Source organism: Macaca nemestrina, chromosome 20, assembly GCF_043159975.1.
Source record: "Macaca nemestrina isolate mMacNem1 chromosome 20, mMacNem.hap1, whole genome shotgun sequence".
Taxonomy (NCBI): Eukaryota; Metazoa; Chordata; class Mammalia; order Primates; family Cercopithecidae; genus Macaca; species Macaca nemestrina.
In genome coordinates this window covers 13,428,665-13,449,068 of record NC_092144.1, presented here as the reverse complement: position 1 = coordinate 13,449,068, position 20,404 = coordinate 13,428,665, and the positions used below count along the sequence as shown (strand labels likewise).

General features: G+C 50.7%; 1 protein-coding gene across 1 annotated transcript; it reads left to right on the top strand.

The window, feature by feature from the left end:
- Nucleotides 1–3,833: 3,833 nt before the first annotated feature.
- On the top strand, nt 3,834–19,481 carry LOC105497764 (anti-silencing function 1B histone chaperone). The gene is made up of 4 exons (XM_011769138.3): nt 3,834–4,588; nt 14,563–14,678; nt 17,323–17,499; nt 18,361–19,481. The coding sequence occupies exons 1-4, from the start codon at nt 4,480–4,482 to the stop codon at nt 18,565–18,567; spliced, it is 609 nt and encodes a 202-aa protein (XP_011767440.2). The 5' UTR covers nt 3,834–4,479; the 3' UTR covers nt 18,568–19,481.
- Nucleotides 19,482–20,404: the final 923 nt, after the last annotated feature.

Here is a 20,404-nt window from a genome sequence, read left to right as displayed (position 1 = left end):
GTGCTGGGATTACAAGCATGAGCCAGCGTGCTCGGCCAAGAAAGGGTACTTTAAATAGGGTACTTTGGGAAGTCTTCTTTCAGAGGACATTCGAGCTGAACCACAGCGAAGAGAATGAGACAGCCATGCAATTATCCGGAGGAAGCACATTCCAGGCAGAGGGAATGGCAAGTGCAAAGCCCTGCGGCAGAAATAAGCTGGGTGTGTTTAAAGAAGGGGAATAAAGCCAGCTGGGCTTGAAAGCAGTGACAAGAAGAATGGTAGATGAGGCCTGAGAGGTCAGCTGAGGCTACCACGCAGGGCAGCCTAAGCCATAGGAAAGATCTTAGGTTTCATTCTAAGTAGGATAAGCCTTTGAAGGTTTTAAGCAGAGTAATGACATGATCTGGTTTACAAGTGAAGATCATTCAGCCAGCTGTAAGGAGAATGCATCATAGACAGGGCCACTTTCTTCATTAGCGCCACGGAAATAATGCTGGTGGCTCATGAGCTTCTCAGGGGCTATGAAAAGGTCAGGGACAGGGATAAAGGGAAAAAAGTTCCACAATGCAAAGATAAAACTACAAAGTTGGAATGAATAAATATTTAAATAAGCATCTAGAAATATGACATCATGACAACTGCATTAATCATTAAATTTAGTATTCATAAGCAATCGAATTACATTTGGAAATTAGATTTTCTCAAATCACAAATATCCCCAAGTATGCAACGATTGCCAAGAAATCAAAGGAATCATAAATGTGAGCTTCCTTGAAGCCAAATAATTTCAAAAGAATATTAAAAAGCTTTCAATTTTTTTTAACAGCTAAAAAAAATTTTTCTTGGCCGGGAGCGGTGGCTCAAGCCTGTAATCCCAGCACTTTGGGAGGCCGAGATGGGCGGATCACGAGGTCAGGAGATCGAGACCATCCTGGCTAACACGGTGAAACCCCGTCTCTACTAAAAAATACAAAAAACTAGCCGGGTGCGGTGGCGGGCGCCTGTAGTCCCAGCTACTCCGGAGGCTGAGGCAGGAGAATGGCGAGAACCCGGGAGGCGGAGCTTGCAGTGAGCTGAGATCCGGCCACTGCACTCCAGCCTGGGCGGCAGAGCGAGACTTCGACTCAAAAAAAAAAAAAAAAAATTTTTCTTAATGTGAGATGTACACACCAAAAAAAATGGGCTAGGCGCTGTAATCCCAGCATTTAAAGACAAGATAGGTGAACTGCTTGAGGCCGGAAGTTTCAAGAGCAGCTTGGGCAACAGCGAGACCCTGTCTCTACAAAAAATTTAAAAAGTAAAACAGGCAGGGCATGGTGGCTCATGCCTGTAATCCCAGCACTTTGGGAGGCTGGGGCGAGTGGATCACCTGAGGTTAGGAGTTTGAGACCAGCCTGGCCAATATGGTGAAACCCCCATCTTCACTAAAAATACAAAAATTAGCCGGGCAAGGTAGCGTGTGCCTGTAGTACCATATAGTCAGGAGGCTGAGGTGGGAGAATCGCTTGAAGCCAGAAGCAGGAGGGTGCAGTGAGCCGAGATCGCACCACCGCACTCCAGCCTGGGTGACAGAGCAAGACTCCCTCTCAAAAAAAAAAAAAAAAAAAAAAAGTAAAACAAATCAGGCATGGTGGCACGCACTGGTGATTCCAGCTACTTGGGAGGCTGAGGTGGGAGGATCACTTGAGCCCAAGAGTTCCAAGTTACAGTGAGCCATGATCATGCCACTTCACTCCAGCCTGGGAAACAGAGCTCTGTTTAAAAAAAAAAAAAAAAAAAAAAAAACTCCCACAGGAACTGGATTGTTTCCAGAGGTGACTAGGTAAGAAATACTAGTGCCTTGGATCAGTGCTATTCAGGCTTACGGCCTGTGATTTTGAACACTGTCCAGGGCACCCTTAGAAAGGCCTCTCTGGGGAGAGGACATTTGAACAGAGACTTGAATGACAAGAAGGCATAAGCCAGCCAAGAGCCCAGAAGAAGAGGTTCTGGGCAGAGCTTTGCACTGGGAGTGGCTTGTCAGATTTTTAACAAAAAGAGGGTTACTTAGGCTGGTTTGAAATTGGAGCTGGGTAGTTAACAGGAGACAAAGCATAGTTTCGAAGACAATGCTCTCATCCTGAGAAGTGACCTGGTCAAATGTGTTTTTGACCTTCATTGTCCAGTAATACAGGAGCCACTTGTCACAGGGGTTCAGGAGCACTCAACTGTGGCTATCAAGACAGCTAAACTGAACTTTCTTTTTTAAAATTTAATTTTAATTTTGAGAGACAGGATCTCACTCTGACACTCAGGCTGGAGTGCAGTGGCTGGAGCATCCTGGGCTCAAGAGATCCTCCTGCCTCAGCTTCAGGAGTAGCAGAGACTACAGTTATGCACTACCACACCTGGCTTATTCTTTTATATTTTTGTAAATATGAGGTCTTGTTATGTTGCCCAGGCTGATCTTGAACTCCTGGCCTCAAGAAATCCTCCATGCCCAGCCTCTAAAATTTAATTTTTTTTAAAAAAAGTAAATCTTGGCCGGGCGCGGTGGCTCAAGCCTGTAATCCCAGCACTTTGGGAGGCCGAGATGGGCGGATCACGAGGTCAGGAAGTCGAGACCATCCTGGCTAACACGGTGAAACCCCGTCTCTACTAAAAAATACAAAAAAAAAAAAAAAAAACTAGCCGGGCGAGGTGGCGGGCGCCTGTAGTCCCAGCTACTCGGGAGGCTGAGGCAGGAGAATGGCGTAAACCCGGGAGGCGGAACTTGCAGTGAGCTGAGATCCGGCCACTGCACTCCAGCCCGGGCGACAGAGCGAGACTCCGTCTCAAAAAAAAAAAAAAAAAAAAAGTAAATCTTAAATTAAAAAAAAAAGATATGGCTGGGTACAGTGGCTCATGCCTGTAAACCCAGCACTCTGGAAGATCAAGGCGGGCGGATCACTTGAGATCAGGCGTTTGAGACCAGCCTGGCCAACAAGGTGAAACCCGGTCTCTACTAAAAATACAGAAAAAAATTTAGCTGGTTGTGGTGGTGGTCACCTGTAATCCCAGATACTCAGGAGGCTGAGGCAGGAGAATCGCTTGAACCCGGGAGGTGGAGGTTGCAGTGAGCCGAGATCGCGCTATTGCACTCCAGCCTGGGTGACAGAGCGAGATTCCGTCTCAAAGAAAAAAAAAGTGGTTTCCAAAAAATGTAAAATTAGGTGCGCGGCTGGCATTATTTTTGCACTGGGTAGAGCTGATCATCCGTGGGGGCAGAGACTCTGCGACCTGGAGTCTCCCAGGCCGGGGGCGACGGGATGCGGCGGAGAGAAGTTTCCGGATGTATTGTGCGGTCATGAATCGTGTCAGGGAATTGCCACTGCCCCCGTTGAATGGAGAGACGCTGCCTCAGGAGCTGAGTAGCAGAGCCCGGACTCGAACACTGGTCTGCCCCCGAACTGAAACTCCCATTTTCAGTACCGTCTGCTTGAAACCTTCCAAGAGCCCTTGAGGGGGCGAGAGCGGGATCCAAACCCCTCGGGGGCGAGAGCGGGATTCGAACCCCTCGTGGGCGAAAGCGGGATCCGAACCGGGCTGGACTCCCGAGGTCCCAGCGCGCCGCGTGACCGCCACTCCGAACGTTCGCAACGTTCACAACGGACTCCAGGGCCGCTGGACCTCAAGGGTCAGGAGCCACTCAGAAAAGCTCCAGACTACGCTCACCTGTTGACAGACGCTGAGGGCGCAACCCTCCTCCTCTTTTTTCACACTCGCCAGCACCGCGGCGGCGCTCGACTTCCGCTTCTCTCCAGCGAATCCCCAGCTGAGCCTCCTTCTGCTCCCGGCACCATTACCAATCCAGCCAATCAACTCTCAGAAAACCCTCTTTATCTCCGCCCCACTCCCTCCTGCCAATCACTGAGGGTGCGAGCACCGCCCTTCCCGCCTTCTTTAGCGAGCGCCGCGCGCCACCGCTCGGCGGTTGGCGGCGCTGCGCGGTGCGGGATGCAGCTCCCGGAAAAGCGAGGCGAGGGGCGGGCTACGCCGGTGCGGGAACCCTCAGGATTGGGCAGAAGGAGTCCGGCGCTCTGACTCCGTCCACTCCCGCCGTTGACATCCGAGTCGGAGACGCTGGGGATTGGTTCCCAGCGGACACGCTAAGAAGCCTGGAGATGGTTTCGCCCTCCTCACACGCCGCGGAGAGGGAGCTCCGCTGATTGGTCCGGGGAGTCTGGGCGCGCGCCGACTGGCGCTCCAGGATTGGCTGAGGGGGTGCGCGCGCCGCCAGGGGAGCGTTGGCGGTGATTGGCCAGAGGGCGGAGGCCGGCTATTTGAAGGCGGTCCGCGGTTTAGGTGCGCACTTCAGTCCGCGGAGAGAAGAGGCGGGAGTGGACTTGGTCTGCCGTACCCCACCGACGCCCCCCCACTCACCGGACCCAGGCGCGGCCTCCGCCACAGCCACAGCCCCTGCCCCTGCCCCTGCCCCTGCCCCTGCCGCGGCGCGGCGAGGCGAGGCGAGGCGAGGCGATGGCCAAGGTGTCGGTGCTGAACGTGGCGGTCCTGGAGAACCCGAGCCCTTTCCACAGCCCCTTCCGGTTCGAGATCAGCTTCGAGTGCAGTGAAGCCCTGGCGGACGGTGAGGCTGGGCCCGTGCGGGGACCCCCACCCCCGGGCCGACCCCGGCCTCCCCTTGGAGAAGCGCTCCCATGGCCAACTTGATCTCCCCCATGAAACCCCTCGTCCCCTTTCCGCCAATCCCGATCTCCGGGTGAAGACTCCCCGCCATCAGCCAACTCGGACCTCCCCGTGACCTCCTCTCCCACTGCCCGCCTTGACCTCCCGGGTGGAGACCCCCAGCTAGCTAACTCGGACCTCCCCGTGACCTCTTCCCCCACTGCCCGCCCCGACCTCCCCATAAAGATTAACCCCAGTCAAGCCCCACTTCCCGCGTGGGAAACCTCATCCATCTTTTTAATCTGGAGGTCTTCCTAGGTACCCGTTTTCATGGAGAGATCTTCTTGGCCTCCATTTCTTAAGCCACGGAGATCTTCAGCCACCGTGATTTCCCTGTGGCAAGACCCGCGCTTTAGCCACCCACCCATTTTTGCCCACTTATTCCCTCTTTAGTGAGATACTCACACCTCCCATTTTCCCTCTGGAGACTCCGAATGTCCAGCCCCTTCCCATTTTCCCCGGGGGAAATCCCAGCCATCTGCTATTTTCCCTATGGAGATCTCTCACGCAAGCTCCCTTCCCTCCTCACCGTGAAGACGCTCCCCACCAGTAACCGTTTTTCGCTGTGAAAACCCCTCAACCCCTTTTCAGGACCGCCCTCGCCCCCATCTTCCCATTTGTCTCCCACCAATCCCCTCCCCAACCTGCCAATATTTCAACAACCCCACCCGCACCAGTTGCTGTTGCTTTTCTGCCATTGCACATACCCTGGAACCTGGTTCCTCCTTCGTTGGGGCCCAACCCCTGCTATGCTTGAGCTCCCCCTGGGAAAGGATGCTACCGTCTTTGAGGGGAACTTGGTCTCCCCAGCTCCCCTTCCCCACCCTCTTCTGTGGACTTGGATAAACACACTGAGATCTGAGGGCTGGCATAGCCAGGCAGGTATTAGCTGCTTCTCCAGGTTTGCCCACCCGTTTCCACCTGAGTTACTACAGCAGTTCTTCCCTCGCTTTTTCTTTCTTCTTCTTCTTTTTTTTTTTTTTTTGAGACAGACTCTTGCTCTGTTGCCCAGGCTGAAATGCAGTGGCACGATCTCGGCTCACTGCAACCTCCGCCTCCCGGGTTCAAGCAATTCTCCTGCCTCAGCCTCCCGAGTAGCTGGGACTACCGGCACCTGTCACCATGCCCGGTTAATTTTAGTATTTTTAGTTGGAGGCCGGGTTTCACCACATAGCCAGGCTGGTCTCGAAGTCCTGATCTCAAGTGATCCACCCGCCTTGGTTTCCCAAAGTGTTGGGATTACAGGCGTGAGCCACCGCGCCCGGTCTTTTTTTTTTCTTTTTTTTTTTAATATAGCTGGATAATCAGTGCCAAGCTTCCATTGCTTTTAATGGTCTGACCTAGTCTGGAGGGTGAGTGGGTTGGGCTGAGCTGTGACAGGCTCCAGCTTCAAACAGTCAGCTGGAGCCCGGAGGTCACAGCCTCCTGTACATCTTTTCCAAGGTGCTTCTGCAGATGTACTTGTTAATCTGTGTGACTTAAAGGTGGACATGGCTCTCATCTCACAGATGAGAAGACAGGAGCCACAAAGCGCAAAAGACCTTTCAAGTCAAGGCCTGTACAAATCCAAAATCTAAGGTCACCCAGGGAGCCTTGGCACCACTAAAATGCAAGTCCTGCTTTCAGAAAGAAGTACTCCATTAGGCCATTTTTCTACTTGGTGGTTAAAAGAGAAAAGGCAGTAGCCGAGGAGGTAGCGATCTGGGGGCCTGTGAAGCCAGGATGTGCTAACTAGTGCCTTTCGGGGGCAGGTGGGTGTTTGGCCCTCAAAGCTGGTCACCTGGACTAGCTTGGGGCTGATAGAGTGAGATGTGGATGTGCTTCGGGTAGGCCAGTGGGTCTCTCTCTCCCCGGTCTGTCTTGCTCCTTTTTAAATTAAGCAGTCTACTTGTGGCTAACTATAGAATAAGCCGAGTTAAATCCTTTCTGGAACAGGGCAGCGTGTAAATAAATAAATAAAGTGTAGAATGACACTGTGGAATAAGATTTAATTTAAAAGCCAGGAGGAAATGGAAGGAAGTAATAGGTTGAGGGATTCCCAGCTCCCAGGCGGCAGGAGATCAGGTTTCAATCAGCCTGTTTGTGTTCCTTGCATTTAAAAATGGTTGTGTGGTCATTATCTGGTACTTCTCCTAGGAAGCCCCTGCCCTGTGACTTTACTTATTTATAGAATTAGAGGCAGAAAGGCTAAATTCAACCTGCTGGTCCTTTTTTTGTTTTTTTGGAGACGAAGTCTCACTCTCGTCCCCCTGGCTGGAGTGCAGTGGCGCAACCTCTGCCTCCCGGGTTCAAGCAATTCTCCTGCCTCAGCCTCCCGAGTAGCTGGGATTACAGGTGCCTGCTATGACGCCCAGCTAATTTTTGTGTTTTTGGTAGAGATGCGGTTTCACCATGTTAGCCAGGCTGGTCTCGAACTCCTGACCTCAGGTGATCTGCCTGCCTCAGCCCCCCAAAATGCTGGGATTACAGGTATGAGCCACTGTGCCCAGCCTCTGCTGGTCATCTTTTAATAGAAATGGAGTGATTTATCCAGGGTCACCCAGCCAGTTTGTAGAAATATTGGCACTGAAGTTTTGAATCTAAGTTCTTTATCTTTGCTCCGATCCAGGGAAAGAAAGGAAGAAGGATTCCCTATTTCAGAGGTGGAGCATAGATAGGAATGACCATACAATTTATTGCCTAATCAGGATACTCAAAACACAGTGAAGGGGAATGCTATTATTATTATTATTATTTTATTTTATTTACTTTTTGAAATGGAGTTTCACTCTGTCACCCAGGCTAGAGTACAGTGGCGCGATCTCAGCTCACTGCAATCTCCACCTCTTGAGTTCAAGCGATTCTGTGGTCTCAGTCTCCCAAGTAGCTGGGATTACAAGCTTGAGCCACCATGCCCGGCTGATTTTTGTATTTTTAGTAGAGATGAGGTTTCACCATGTTGGCCAGGTTGATCTCAAACCTGACCGAAAGTGATCTGCCCGCCTCAGCCTCCCAAAGTGCTGGGATTACACTTTGAATCACAAGCACGCGGCCAGGGAATGCTATTGTTAATTGCACCCGGATGATAAAACTTTTCCTTCAAGAAACTCAAGTGAGAAATCCTGGCTCTTCCAGTCCTAGGGCTCTCTGTGACTGATCTGCCAGCTTGCTTTCTGCCTCTTTCTGGCCTCCTCTCCATGAAAAAGAGAATCTGGCTCATTCTCAGCAGTGTCAACTGAAAATCTTGACAAAACCCCCAATCCAGCTGTGCGAGGTGGCTCATTCCTGTAATCCCAGCACTTTGGGAGGCTAAGGAAGAAGGCTCTCTTGAGCCCAGGAGTTTTAGGCCAGCCTGGGTAACATAGCAAAACCTTGTCTCTACAGAAACATCAAAAAATTAATGGGACTTGGTTGCATGTGCCTGTGGTCCCAGCTACTCAGGAGGCTGAAATGGGAGGATTGTATGAGCCCAGGAGGTCAAGGCTGCAGTAAGCCGTAAGCCATGGTTGCACCACTGTACTCCAGCCTGGGTGAGAGAGCAAGACCCCATCTCAAAAAACAAAAAAACAAAAAAAAAAACCACCCTAACTCCTAAGCCCCAGTTGAGTGACTCCTATTTCTCAAGGGCCTCAAGCCCCCTTTGCACTTTTATCTTCCACATCTGGAAATAGATGCTTCCATGTTTAGCTGAGAAATTCAACAGACACTGGTTGAGTAAGTCATAGAAGCCAGATGTTCTGACCCAGAACTAACAAAGCTGTTATGGCAGCAGGACTGATCTTTGATTATGAACAAAGGCAAAAAAAAAAAAAAAAAAAACAGGCTGGGCACGGTGGCTCACGCCTATAATCCCAGCATTCTGGGAGACCAAGGCAGGTGGATCACCTGAGGTCAGAAGTTCAAGACCAGCCCAGCCAACATGGTGAAACCCCATCTCTACTAAAAATACAAAAGTTAGCCAGGCTTGGTGGCGGGCGCCTATAATCTCAGCTACTCGGGAGGCTGAGGCAGAAGAATTGCTTGAACCTGGGAGGCAGAGGTTGCAGTGAGCTGAGGTTGTGCCACTGCACTCCAGCCTGGGTGACAGAGCAAGACTCTGTCTCAAAAAACAACAACAGGCCAGGCACAGTGGCTCACGCCTGTGATCCCAGCATTTTGGGAGATCAAAGCAGGCGGATCATCTGAGGTCAGGAGTTTGAGCCCAGCCTGGCCAATGTGGTGAAAACCTGCCTCTACTAAAAATACAAAAGTTACCTGGGAAGGGTGGTAGGCGCCTGTAATCCCAGCTACTTAGGAGGCTGAGGCAGGAGAACCGCTTGAACCCGGGAGGTGGAAATTGCAGTGAGCCCAGATTGCGCCATTGCACTCCAGCCTGGGTGACAGAGTAAGACTGTCTCAAACAACAACAAAAACAAAAAAGCAGGAAGCAGACTCCTTAGCTAGTTCAGCTACAGTAATCATGTACGTGTCTTTAGTCTTATCATTTATATATATATGTACACACACACACATACATACACACACACAGTGGAGGTATGTTTTGTACAGGGACTAGCTTGTGAAGTTAGCGCAGAGAGATAACATGGAACACAGTTGAGTTGCCTTGACATTGCTCAGAAGGTTAGATACACACCTCATGTGTACAGCTGTGTCCTGTACACAGTAGCTATGAGTTCGTGCTGTGTTGGTGATTTGTGTCCCATGTATAATTCTAAAGAAAGATTATATTCAGAAATGCAATCATACACATATGTCGCTACTTACAACACTGCAGCCCGATTTTTTTTCTTTTTTTTAAAAGAGATAGGGTGTTGGCCGGGCACAGTGGCTCATGCCTGTAATCCCAGCACTTTGGGAGGCTGAGGCAGGCGGATCACGAGGTCAAGAGATCGAGACCATCCCAGCTAACACAGTGAAACCCCGTCTCTACTAAAAATACAAAAAATTAGCCAGGCGTGGTGGCGGGTTCCTGTAGTCCCAGCTATGCGGGAGGCTGAGGCAGGAGAATGGCGTGCACCCGGGAGGCGGAGGTTGCAGTGAGCCGAGATCGAGCCACTGTACTCCAGCTTGGGCGACAGAGCGAGACTCCGTCTCAAAAAAAAAAAAAAAGAGAGATAGGGTGTCACTATGTTGTCCAGACTGGACTTGAACTCCTGGGCTTAAGCAATCCTCCCACCTCAGCTTCCTAAGTAGCTGGAACCACAGGTGCACCTCACCATGCCTGGCCATTTCAGCAAATGTAAGATGATTCTTGGCCAGGCATGGTGGCTCACGCCTGTAATCCCAGCACGTTGGGAGGCCAAGGCAGGTGGATCACCTGAGGTCAGGAGTTCGAGACCAGCCTGGCTAACATGGTGAAACCCCGTCTGTACTAAAAATACAAAAATTAGAATTACAGGTGCACACCACCACACCCAGCTAATTTTTTATATTTTTAGTAGAGATGGAGTCTCACTGTGTTGCCCAGGCTGGAGTACAGTGGCGTGATCTCAGCTCACTGCAACCTCTGCCTCCCAGGTTCAAGCAATTCTCCTGCCTCAGCCTCCTGAGTAGCTGGGACTACAGGCGCGTGCCACCACGCCTGGCTAATTTTTTGTATTTTTTGTATCACTGTGTTGCCCAGGCTGGGTTCGAACTTCTGAGCTCAAGCAATCCACCCGCCTCAGCCTCCCAAAGCGCTAAGATTACAGGCATGATCCACCACGCCTGGCCCTATAACTTTTTTCTTCCTTTCTTTCCTTCCTTCTTTTTTTTTTTTTTTTTTTTTGAGACAGAGTCTCGCTCTGTTGCCCAGGCTGGAGTGCAGTGGCATGATCTCGGCTCACTGCAACCTCTCCCGCCTCCTGGGTTCAGGCAGTTCTTATGCCTCAACCTCCTGAGTAGCTGGAATTACAGGTGCCCACCACCATGCCCAGCTAATTTTTTATATTTTTTAGTGGAGATGGGTTTCACCATGTTGCCCATGTTGGTCTCGAACTCCTGAGCTCAGGCAAAATGCCTGCCTCGGCCTCCCAAAGTGCTAGGATTACAGGCGTGAGCCACCGTGCCCAACCAGCTTCTATCACTCTTGCATCAGTATTTCTCTACAGCCCTCAGTTAATTCTCCAGTTTCTTTCTGACCCTGGTTGAAAGCCATTTCAGCCCATGTGCCTGACAGTCAACACAGTACATCTTTTCTTTTTCTTTTTTTTTCCTTTGAGATAGGGTCTCTGTCGCCCAGTCTGGGGTGCAGTGGCTCGATCGTGGCTCACTGCAGCCTTGAACTCCTAGGTTCAAGTGATCCTCCAACCTCAGCCTCCAACGTAGCTGGGACCACTGGCGTGCGCCACCACACCCAGCTAATTTTGTTGATTTTTAGTAGAGTCAATGTCTCTCTATGTTGCAGAGGCTCATTTCTTTTCTTTTCCTTTTTTTTTTTTTTTTGGTTGTCTTTTTTTGTTTTTTTTTTGTTTTTTTTTTTGAGATGGAGTCTGGCTCTGTCACCCAGGCTGGAGTGCAGTGGCGCGCGGTCTCTGCTCACTGCAAACTCCGCCTCCCAGGTTCACGCCATTCTCCTGCCTCAGCCTCTGGAGTAGCTGGGACTACAGGCGCCCGCCACCATGCCGGCTAGTTTTTTGTACTTTTAGTAGAGACATGGTTCCGCCATGTTGGCCAGGCTGGTCTTGAACTCCTGACCTCAAGTGATCCACCCACCTCAGCCTCCCAAAGTGCTGGGATTACAGGCGTGAGCCACCGCGCCCGGTTGCAGGGGCCCTTTTCCTTCAGTGAGTTTCCACGTGCTCTTTGTTTAGGTTTTGCCAATTAATATTGACCTCAGCTGGACAACAACATGTGCTCGTGGATACACTTTAGTCTTTTTCATCTACCTTCCCAGGACATGAATTAAATGCACCCATACAGCACTCTACCGGCTATGAGAGGAAAGAGCTGAAGGAAATATACCAGAATGATAACAACTGCTTTAGAAAGGAGAGAGCAGGGCTGGCTTGCTTTTCTGTCTTCCCCCAAAACTTGATTCTAATTGTGTCACTACTTGTAACAAAAATAAATCAACAGGCTGGGCATGATGGCTCAGACAAATTCCCATACTTTGGGAGGCCAAGGCGGGAGGATTGCTTGAGACCAGGCTGGGCAACCAAGCAAGACATCTCTAAAAACAATTGAAAAATTATGGCCGGGCGTGGTGGCTCAAACCTGTAATCCCAGCACTTTGGGAGGCCGAGATGGGCGGATCACGAGGTCAGGAGATCGAGACCATCCTGGCTAACCTAGTGAAACCCCGTCTCTACTAAAAAATACAAAAAAAAAAAAAAAGAACTAGCCGGGCGAGGTGGCGGGCGCCTGTAGTCCCAGCTACTCAGGAGGCTGAGGCAGGAGAATGGCGTGAACCTGGGAGGCGGAGCTTGCAGTGAGCTGCGATCATGCCACTGCACTCCAGCCTGGGCGACAGAGCGAGACTCCGTCTCAAAAAAAAAAAAAAAAAAAGAAAAATTACCTGGGTGTGTGGCACAAGCCTGTGTTTCCAGCTACTTGGGAGGCTAAGGCAGGAGAATCACTTGAGCGCAGGAATTCGTGGCTATAGTGAGCTATGATTGCGCCACTGCACTGCAGCCTGGGTGACAGACCGGGACCCCATCTCTAGGGGGAAAAAGTCAACTTCCTTCCTGCAAATAAGAGGCTAGTTCGACGAAACACCCAAGAGTTCAGTGGTCACCCATATCCTACAGACCTGCTGTAGGGTTCCTGAGTGAAACCACAAAGGGACGGGCAGCCAGTGCATCAAAGAAGGGCTTGGGACTCAGGTGACAAGCTTCTGTAGTCATGACCCAGCAGCAGTGTGCTTCCAAAGTTGGATGCTTTTGTGGGACACTGGACCAAGGAATAGGGAGCTTCTGAGAGAGTTTGCTTCCTGTGAAAATCACAACTTGTGAAACTTCCCCCAGCTGCTAGAGCTGAAGGGTTGTGTAATTTCTAAAGAGCCGAAAATAAGTTTCGAGCCTCTTGCCAAGCCTCCCTGTACCAGCATGACCTTGCCCCTGATACACTTGGACCTCCTGCAAGAGGCCATGGTCTCCGGAATTCCCTGTGATTCACAGCTGACAGCCAGGCGCTCCATAAGCACTTGCCTTTCATCTTGATGGAGCATACTCAGGGGATGAGGCCCTCCTGCTGGATGGGGTGCAAGAGTTAGGGTTTGAGGCTGGGCGCGGTGGCTCACACCTGTAATCTCAGCACTTTGGGAGGCTGAGGTGGCTGGATCACCTGAGGTCAGGAGTTCGAGACCAACCTGGCCAACATGGTGAAACCCCATCTCTACTAAAAACACAAAAAATTAGCCAGCTGTGGTGGCTGGCGCCTGTAATCCCAGCTACTCGGGAGGCTGAGGCAGGAGAATCACTTGGAATCTGGGAGGCAGAGGTTGCAGTGAGCCGAGATCGTGCCACTGCACTCCAGCCTGGGCAACAAGAGCGAAACTCCGTCTCAAAAAAAAAAAAAGTGTTCAGAGGATCACCCCGGGATGCCACATTTGCTGACTGAGTCGCCCAAATGTCTCTAAGTAGGCATGACTTAGTGCCAGATCTGGAAGACCAGGGTGGCTGGCTCCCTGAGCAGCCTCACCTTCCCCCTCCTGCAGGCTGGCTCTCCTGCCAGATTGGAATCTGCCGCCCTGCCCCAGTTGTCGAGGGATCTACTTCGTTGAGTGGCACCAGTCCCTGTGTGTGAAAGAGGATGCTGCTTCCTATCCCAGCACCCAGTGGGCAGGGCCCTGAAATGACCCAACCCCCTGCCATTCCTTTCTCAGCACGTCTGTGTCATGTGGCTCTTAATTCAGCCTCTGCCATACAGTTCACGCTCAGGCCTTGAGAGGCCCAGGTTTCCCCAGAGGTACAGTCAAGGTCATCTGTCATAGCTAGGCTTACAAAACAGAATTCCCTAATGGAGGTAGAGCTTCGTGCCCACCTCAGCATTCAGGACTGCACTGCCTGGCACTAAGTGTCAGATGGATGGAATAAGAATCTTCTAATATATTTAAGGTTCTGTTTAAAATTACCACAAGGCTGGGCACAGCAGCCCACACCTGTATTCCCAACATGGTGGGAGTCCGAGGCAGGAGGATCGCTTGAGCCCAGGAGGTTGAGGCTGCAGTGAGCCATGAACATACCACTGCACTCCAGCCTGGGCAACAGAGGGAGACTGCCTTGAAAAATAGTAAAAATAAAATACAAGATGTGGCTGGGCGCAGTGGCTCACACCTGTAATCCCACCACTTTGGAAGGCTGAGGCAGGCAGATCACTTGAAGTCAGGAGTTGGATACCAGCTTGGCCAACATGGTGAAACCCCATCTCTACTAAAAATACAAAAAAAAGCCAGGTACAGTGGCTCACACTTGTCATCCCAGCATTTTGGGAGGCCAAGGCGGGTGGATCACCTGAGGTCAGGAGTTCTAAACCAGCCTGACCAACATGGTGAAACCCTCTCACTAAAAATACAAAAATTAGCCAGGCATGGTGGCAGGCGCCTATAATCACAGCTACTCGGGAGGCTGAGACAGGAGAATCACTTGAACCTGGGAGGCAGAGATTGTAGTGAGCCGAGATCACACCATTGCACTGCAGCCTGGGTGACGAGTGAAACTCCATCTCAAAAAAGAAAAAAAAAATTAGCTAGGTGTGGCAGCGGGCACCTATAATCCCAGCCACTCGGGAGGCCGAGGTACAAGAATCACTTGAATCTGGGAGGCGGAGGTTGCAGTGAGTCGAGATCGCATCACTGTACTCTAGCCTGGATGACAGAATGAGACTCCATCTCAAAAAAGAAAAATGAATACAGGAGCCTTTCCCTGCCTTGTTGCTGTTGAGCTATTTCAATTCATTAACCCTCCTATGTCTTTGCAGACCTGGAGTGGAAGATCATTTATGTTGGCTCCGCTGAGAGTGAGGAGTTTGATCAGATCCTAGACTCGGTGCTGGTGGGCCCTGTACCAGCAGGGAGACACATGTTTGTCTTTCAGGTAAGAAAGATGAGGCCTTAGGCCTTTAGCTCTTGACTCCTAGAAACATCTTCTTTTACCTGAAATCCCACAGAGTGCTTCAGGAATCAAAAGTTCAAGTTCAGCTGGGCACAGAGGCTCACGCCTATAGACCCAGCTACTCCAGGGGCTGAGGTGAGAGGATTGCTTGAGCCCAGGAGTCCGAGCCTGCAGTGAACTATGATTGAGCCACTGCACTCCAGCCTAGACAACACAGTGAGACCCTGTCTCTAAAAAAAGGAAAAAACAAGTATTAAAAAAACAGAGGCCGGGTACAGTGGCTCACACCTGTAATCCCAGCACTTTGGGAGGCCAAGGTGGCAGGACTGCTTGAGGCCAGGAGTTTGAGACCAGCCTGGGCAATATAGTGAGACCCCAGCTCTACAAAAAACTTAAAAATCAGCAGAGCATAGTGGTGTACGCCTGTAGTCTCAGCCACTTGGGAGGCTGAAATGGGAGGATCACTTGAACCTGGGAGGTGGAAGCTACAGTGAGCCAAGACCACACCGTTGCACTCCAGCCTGGGTAATACAGCGAGACTCTGTCTCAAAAAAAAAAAAAAAAGAAAAGAGTTGAGACCCTGTGTCAATCAATCAATTAAAAAAAAATTTTAAAGTTCAGGTTCAAATCCTAGTTCTACTGTCAGGAACTATCTGACCTCTCAGAGGCTCTCAGGCCCTCCCTTCCCCCACCTCTGTGTCAAAGCTGCCACTGATTTACAGTCAATTCTCGTTATTCACAAGAGTTATGTTCTATAAAGTTGCCGCGAACACTGATTTAGTGAGTACTGAACCATTGCCCCAGGGTAAATACAAGGTTAGATTGTTGGAAGTCACGTTTTCGTCAGCCAGTCAATACGTAAACTTGTATGTGTGTTGCTGTTGAAAGACACCAGGCCGGGTATGGTGGCACACACCTATAATCCCAGCACTTTGAGAGGCTGAGGTGGGTGGATCGCCTGAGGTCAGGGGTTCGAGACCAGCCTGGCCAACATGGTGAAACCGTATCTATACTAAAAATACAGAAATTAGCCAGGTGTGGTGGGAGAATCGCTTGAACCCGGGAGGTGGAGATTGCAGTGAGCTGAGATCACACCGGTACACTCCAGCCTGTGTGATATAGCGAGAGACTTATCTCAAAAAAAAAGAAAAAAAAGACACCTTATTTAATATATACTGTGGTTCATTTATGTTGAATTCACAGCCAACAGCACTGTAACTCTCCTGAATGAAGCTTCTCTAATATACATTTTTTCCATAAGGCCTTTTTTGCACCCTACACTGCACTTCAGCACTACCTTTGGGTGCCATCATAGACAGCAAACTCACCAACAAAAAGCACAAAACATGGAAAAAAGGTAGCACTAAGTAGGCTGAGGAAAGGATGCTCATTCACAGTAAGAACTGAGACCAAAAGACAGAGCGTTGCCTTGTTTGACCTCAGGTAGGAACAGGCATGGTAGGTAACTCTAGCTTTTCCCTGTTCTGTGCATGTCTGCAAGTGACCGTGGAAGCACCGCAGGTATTCATCTTGGGGTTACAAATAAATGTAGCAGGTAGGTGAACTTGCACATATGGACCCCATGAATAATGAATGAGGATAGACCGTAACTCCTAAGTGGCTCTCATGCAGCACCCTGCCTGAGTTGTCAAATGTAGATTCTGGCTGGGTGTGGTGGCTTCCAGCACTTTGGGAGGCAGAGGCAGGAGGATTGCTTAAGGCCAGGAGTTCCAGACCAGCCTGGCCACATAGCAAGACCCCCATCTCTAGAAAAAATAAAAACAATTAGCTGGGTGTAGGCTGGGCGCGGTGGCTCACGCCTGTAATCCCAGCACTTGGGGAGGCCGAGGCGGGCGGATCATGAAGTCAGGAGATGGAGACCATCCTGGCTAACACGGTGAAACACCGTCTGTACTAAAAAATACAAAATAATTAGCTGGGTGTGGTGGCGGGCGCCTGTAGTCCCAGCTACTTGGGAGGCTGAGGCAGGAGAATGGCGTAAACCCTGGAGGCAGAGCTTGCAGTGAGCCAAGATCATGCCACTGCACTCCAGACTGGGAGAGAGAGCAAGACTCCGTAACAAAAAAAAAAAAAAAAAGGCTGGGGGCGGTGGCTCATGCCTGTAATCCCAACACTTTGGGAGTCCAAGATGGGTGGATCACTTGAGGTCAGGAGTTCAAGACCAGCCTGACCAATATGGCGAAACCCCAACTCTACTGAAACTACAAAAATTAGCCAGGCGTGGTGGTAGGCGCCTGTAATCTCAACTACTCGGGAGGCTGAGGCAGCAGAATCGCTTGAACCTGTGAGGTGGAGGTTGCAGTGAGCTGAGATCCCACCATTGCACTTCAGCCTGGGCAACAGAGCAAAACTCCATGTAAAAAAAAAAGTACCAACAAAAAAAAAAAGTCAGCCGGGTGTGGTGGTGTGCGTCTGTAGTCCCAGCTACCTGGGACACTGAGGCAGAATTGCTTGAACCCGAGAGGCAGAGGTTGAAAAAAAGAAAACTGAGGGCAGAGAGCATACTTTTTGCTCAGTAAATACATGTTGCTTGGGAATTTGTTTCTACTAATGACATAGAGGCATGGCTGTGGCACTGCTAAGGCCTAGGATGTGTCTCCCCTAGGCTGATGCCCCCAACCCATCCCTCATCCCAGAGACTGATGCCGTGGGTGTGACCGTAGTCCTCATCACCTGTACCTACCACGGACAGGAGTTCATCCGAGTGGGCTACTATGTCAACAACGAGTACCTCAACCCCGAGCTGCGTGAGAACCCACCCATGAAGCCAGATTTCTCCCAGGTGGGTCCTGTTTCCACTTCCTGCTTCCCACAAGGCCATTCTTTATACTTGGGGGGGAGTTCAGCCATTCAAATTAGGAGTCAAGGTTACTTCTTAAGGTTTTCAAGTAATGTTCAGTTCTTACAGTACTGAGTTAGAATAGGAGAAAAAGGCCTTTGTTTCTCAAAGGCATGTCTTAGAGAATTAAGATTAGATAGGCCTGCCTGGGCAACATAACGAGACCCTGTCCCTACCCCCTCCCCACCTCAGAAAATGAGTGAGACATGGGTGGAGTACTCTACTCTGGATGCTGAGGTGGGAGGATCACTTGAGCCCAGGAGTTTGAAGCTGCAGTGAGCTCAGATCATGCCACTGCATTCTAGCCTGGCTAACAGAGACTGTCCCTTAAAAAAAAAAGATAGGTCCTGGGCCAGGTGCAGTGGCTCACACTTTGTAATCCCAGCACTTTAGGAGACCAAGGCTGTCGGATCACCTGAAGTCAGGAGTTCGAGACCAGCCTGGCCAACATGAAAGCCCGTCTCTACTAAAAATAAGAAAATGAGCCAGGCATGGTGCCATGCACCTGTAGTTCCAGCTACATAGGAAGCTGAGGCAGGAGAATCGCTTGAACCCGGAAGGTGGAGGTTGCAGTGAGACGAGATCACACCATTGCACTCCAGCCTGGGCAAAAAAAGCGAAACTCCGTCTCAAAAAACAAAAAGATAGGTCCTAGCCCTAAATCATGGTGCACAGGTGTTTTCTGGAGTTCCATATGTGGGTTGCTCTTGCTGGGCTTCAGATGGGTGATTGGGGGTGTCCTGGCTCTATGGGAGCAAGGAGAGGGCATGTCAACAAGGGTTGACGTTCCTCTTTCTGCCCCAGCTCCAGCGGAACATCTTGGCCTCGAACCCCCGGGTGACCCGCTTCCACATCAACTGGGACAACAATACGGACAGGCTGGAGGCCATAGAGACCCAGGACTCCTCCCTGGGCTGCAGCCTCCCACTCAACTGCACTCCTATCAAGGGCCTGGGCCTCCCTGGCTGCATCCCTGGCCTCCTCCCTGAGAACTCCATGGACTGCATCTAACTGCAGGAACCCAGTGTCCCAGCACACCAGGAGGGGCAACCAGGCCTCCCAGCAAGTCCTGCAGGGCCCATCTAGAGGACTTTGGGGGCCATCAGCTGCATCCAGGTCTGTCAAACTCAGCCCCTAGGAAAGAACAGGCCTCGGGACTCCTCTAGTCCTGGCCGGAAGGATGATCTCGCTTTTCCTGTACAGGCCTATAAGAAGCAGGTACTTCAGTTCTAAATTCTTTCTGACTTGTGTTCTTTTCGTCTTCATAAATTCTACCTAAGGCCATTGTGCCACTGTGCACCCCTGAGTACCACTGACCCAAAGCTTTCCGACAGACCTCCCTGGCCTGCCTAGAGGCTTTCTTGGTCAGTGCCCGTCAAGGCTCTGGTCCTGCTGAGCCAAAGGTTCTGTCATTCCTTTCTCTTCCCGTACACTGAGCAGATCCACTCCAGCTTTCTGGTGTCACAGGCAGGAATCTTGGTTAGTAGGTAGACTTAGATCCCATTTCTGTCCTGCTCCCAGGAAGATTCTTAGGTCCTCTTCAATCCAGCAGCCCCTGGAAAACTCTGCTCCCAGAGGTGTGATCAGCAGGATGCTGAGGAACCATGTTGCCTTTCCTGTCAATCATAGCCACCTTCCTGTTATCTCCTAAATGGATCTGGCTTTTTCTAGTTGGAAGATGGTGTCAGAGGGCCTGCCTGCGCAGTCTGTCTCTGGGTCGGGGTCAGGGACCCTCTGCTTCTGGCAGCCTTAATCTTCTCTCTGCTAGGACCAGGGTGATTTCAAGCCAGGGAAGCAACTGGGACCCTGAAAACCGTCCCTCCCCAGCCTGCTCTCCCTCTCTGTGCCCTGGTCCCCTTGCTGCCATGTGGATGCTGTTGTGATTGCTGTTTGTATATTATTAAAATGTTTTTATATTAAAAATGTTTGGTTGGTCTGAAAATTAAAAGCACTTGGTTTAGAATGATTGTTTGTGCTTTTGTCTTGTGTGGACTGAAGCAACTTTGTCCACTCTCCCCCAGAAGTGGTCTCTTGACCTGTCCAGTGGGTGGGCTGTCCCATGTCTTCTTCCCAGCTTCCTACTCCAGTCTTAATTGGTTCTACAGTATTCCAGACTGAGGTTCCAGAAGAGGTTTTTGTCAAAATTTAAGCAAACCAGCTGTCCTGCAGATAGATTATAATCAGTGATTTTTCAGACTGCCCTTGACCCACAGGAAGAAATTAACATCGTGATCCCAACACACAAACAGCAATGCTTTTATTAAATTTTACTAAACCTTAACCATGTAACCATCCAGAGGCCGAGTGGTCAGCCATTTTCGCGTAATTCACAGAAAGGCTCTGACTCTCCCTCCCTGGAACCATGGTTGATCTGGGAACATGGGTGCAGACAGCGGCTGGAGAGGGCGTAGGCTGTTCAAGTCTAAGCAGCAGATCGGCTTGCAGTTGAGCCCAGCTAGCCCTTCCGTGTCAGGGTGACCTGACTTCTCCCCTCCCCTGACCCTCTCTTAAGTGCTTCTCAATCAGGAGCAGTTCGGCCCCGCAGAGCACATTCACCAATGTCAGGAGACAGCGGTTGCCACAGCCAGCAGGAAAAGAGGAGGGGCTACTGGCATCCAGTGGGTACAGGCGGGGGATGTTGCTCAACACCCAGTGGTGCGCAAGACACCCCCCAGCAGAGAATGATCCAGCCCCACCGTCAGTAATGTCGCAGTTGGGAAACCCCGACTGTCCTCGGCTAAGTGTGTACTGAAAGAGGATCCCGAAGGAAGGGGCAGGTTCCCTTTGCATTGCCGACAGGAAATACAGACGGGGAATGGGAGCAGGGAATCTGCCTGGCTGTACCCCA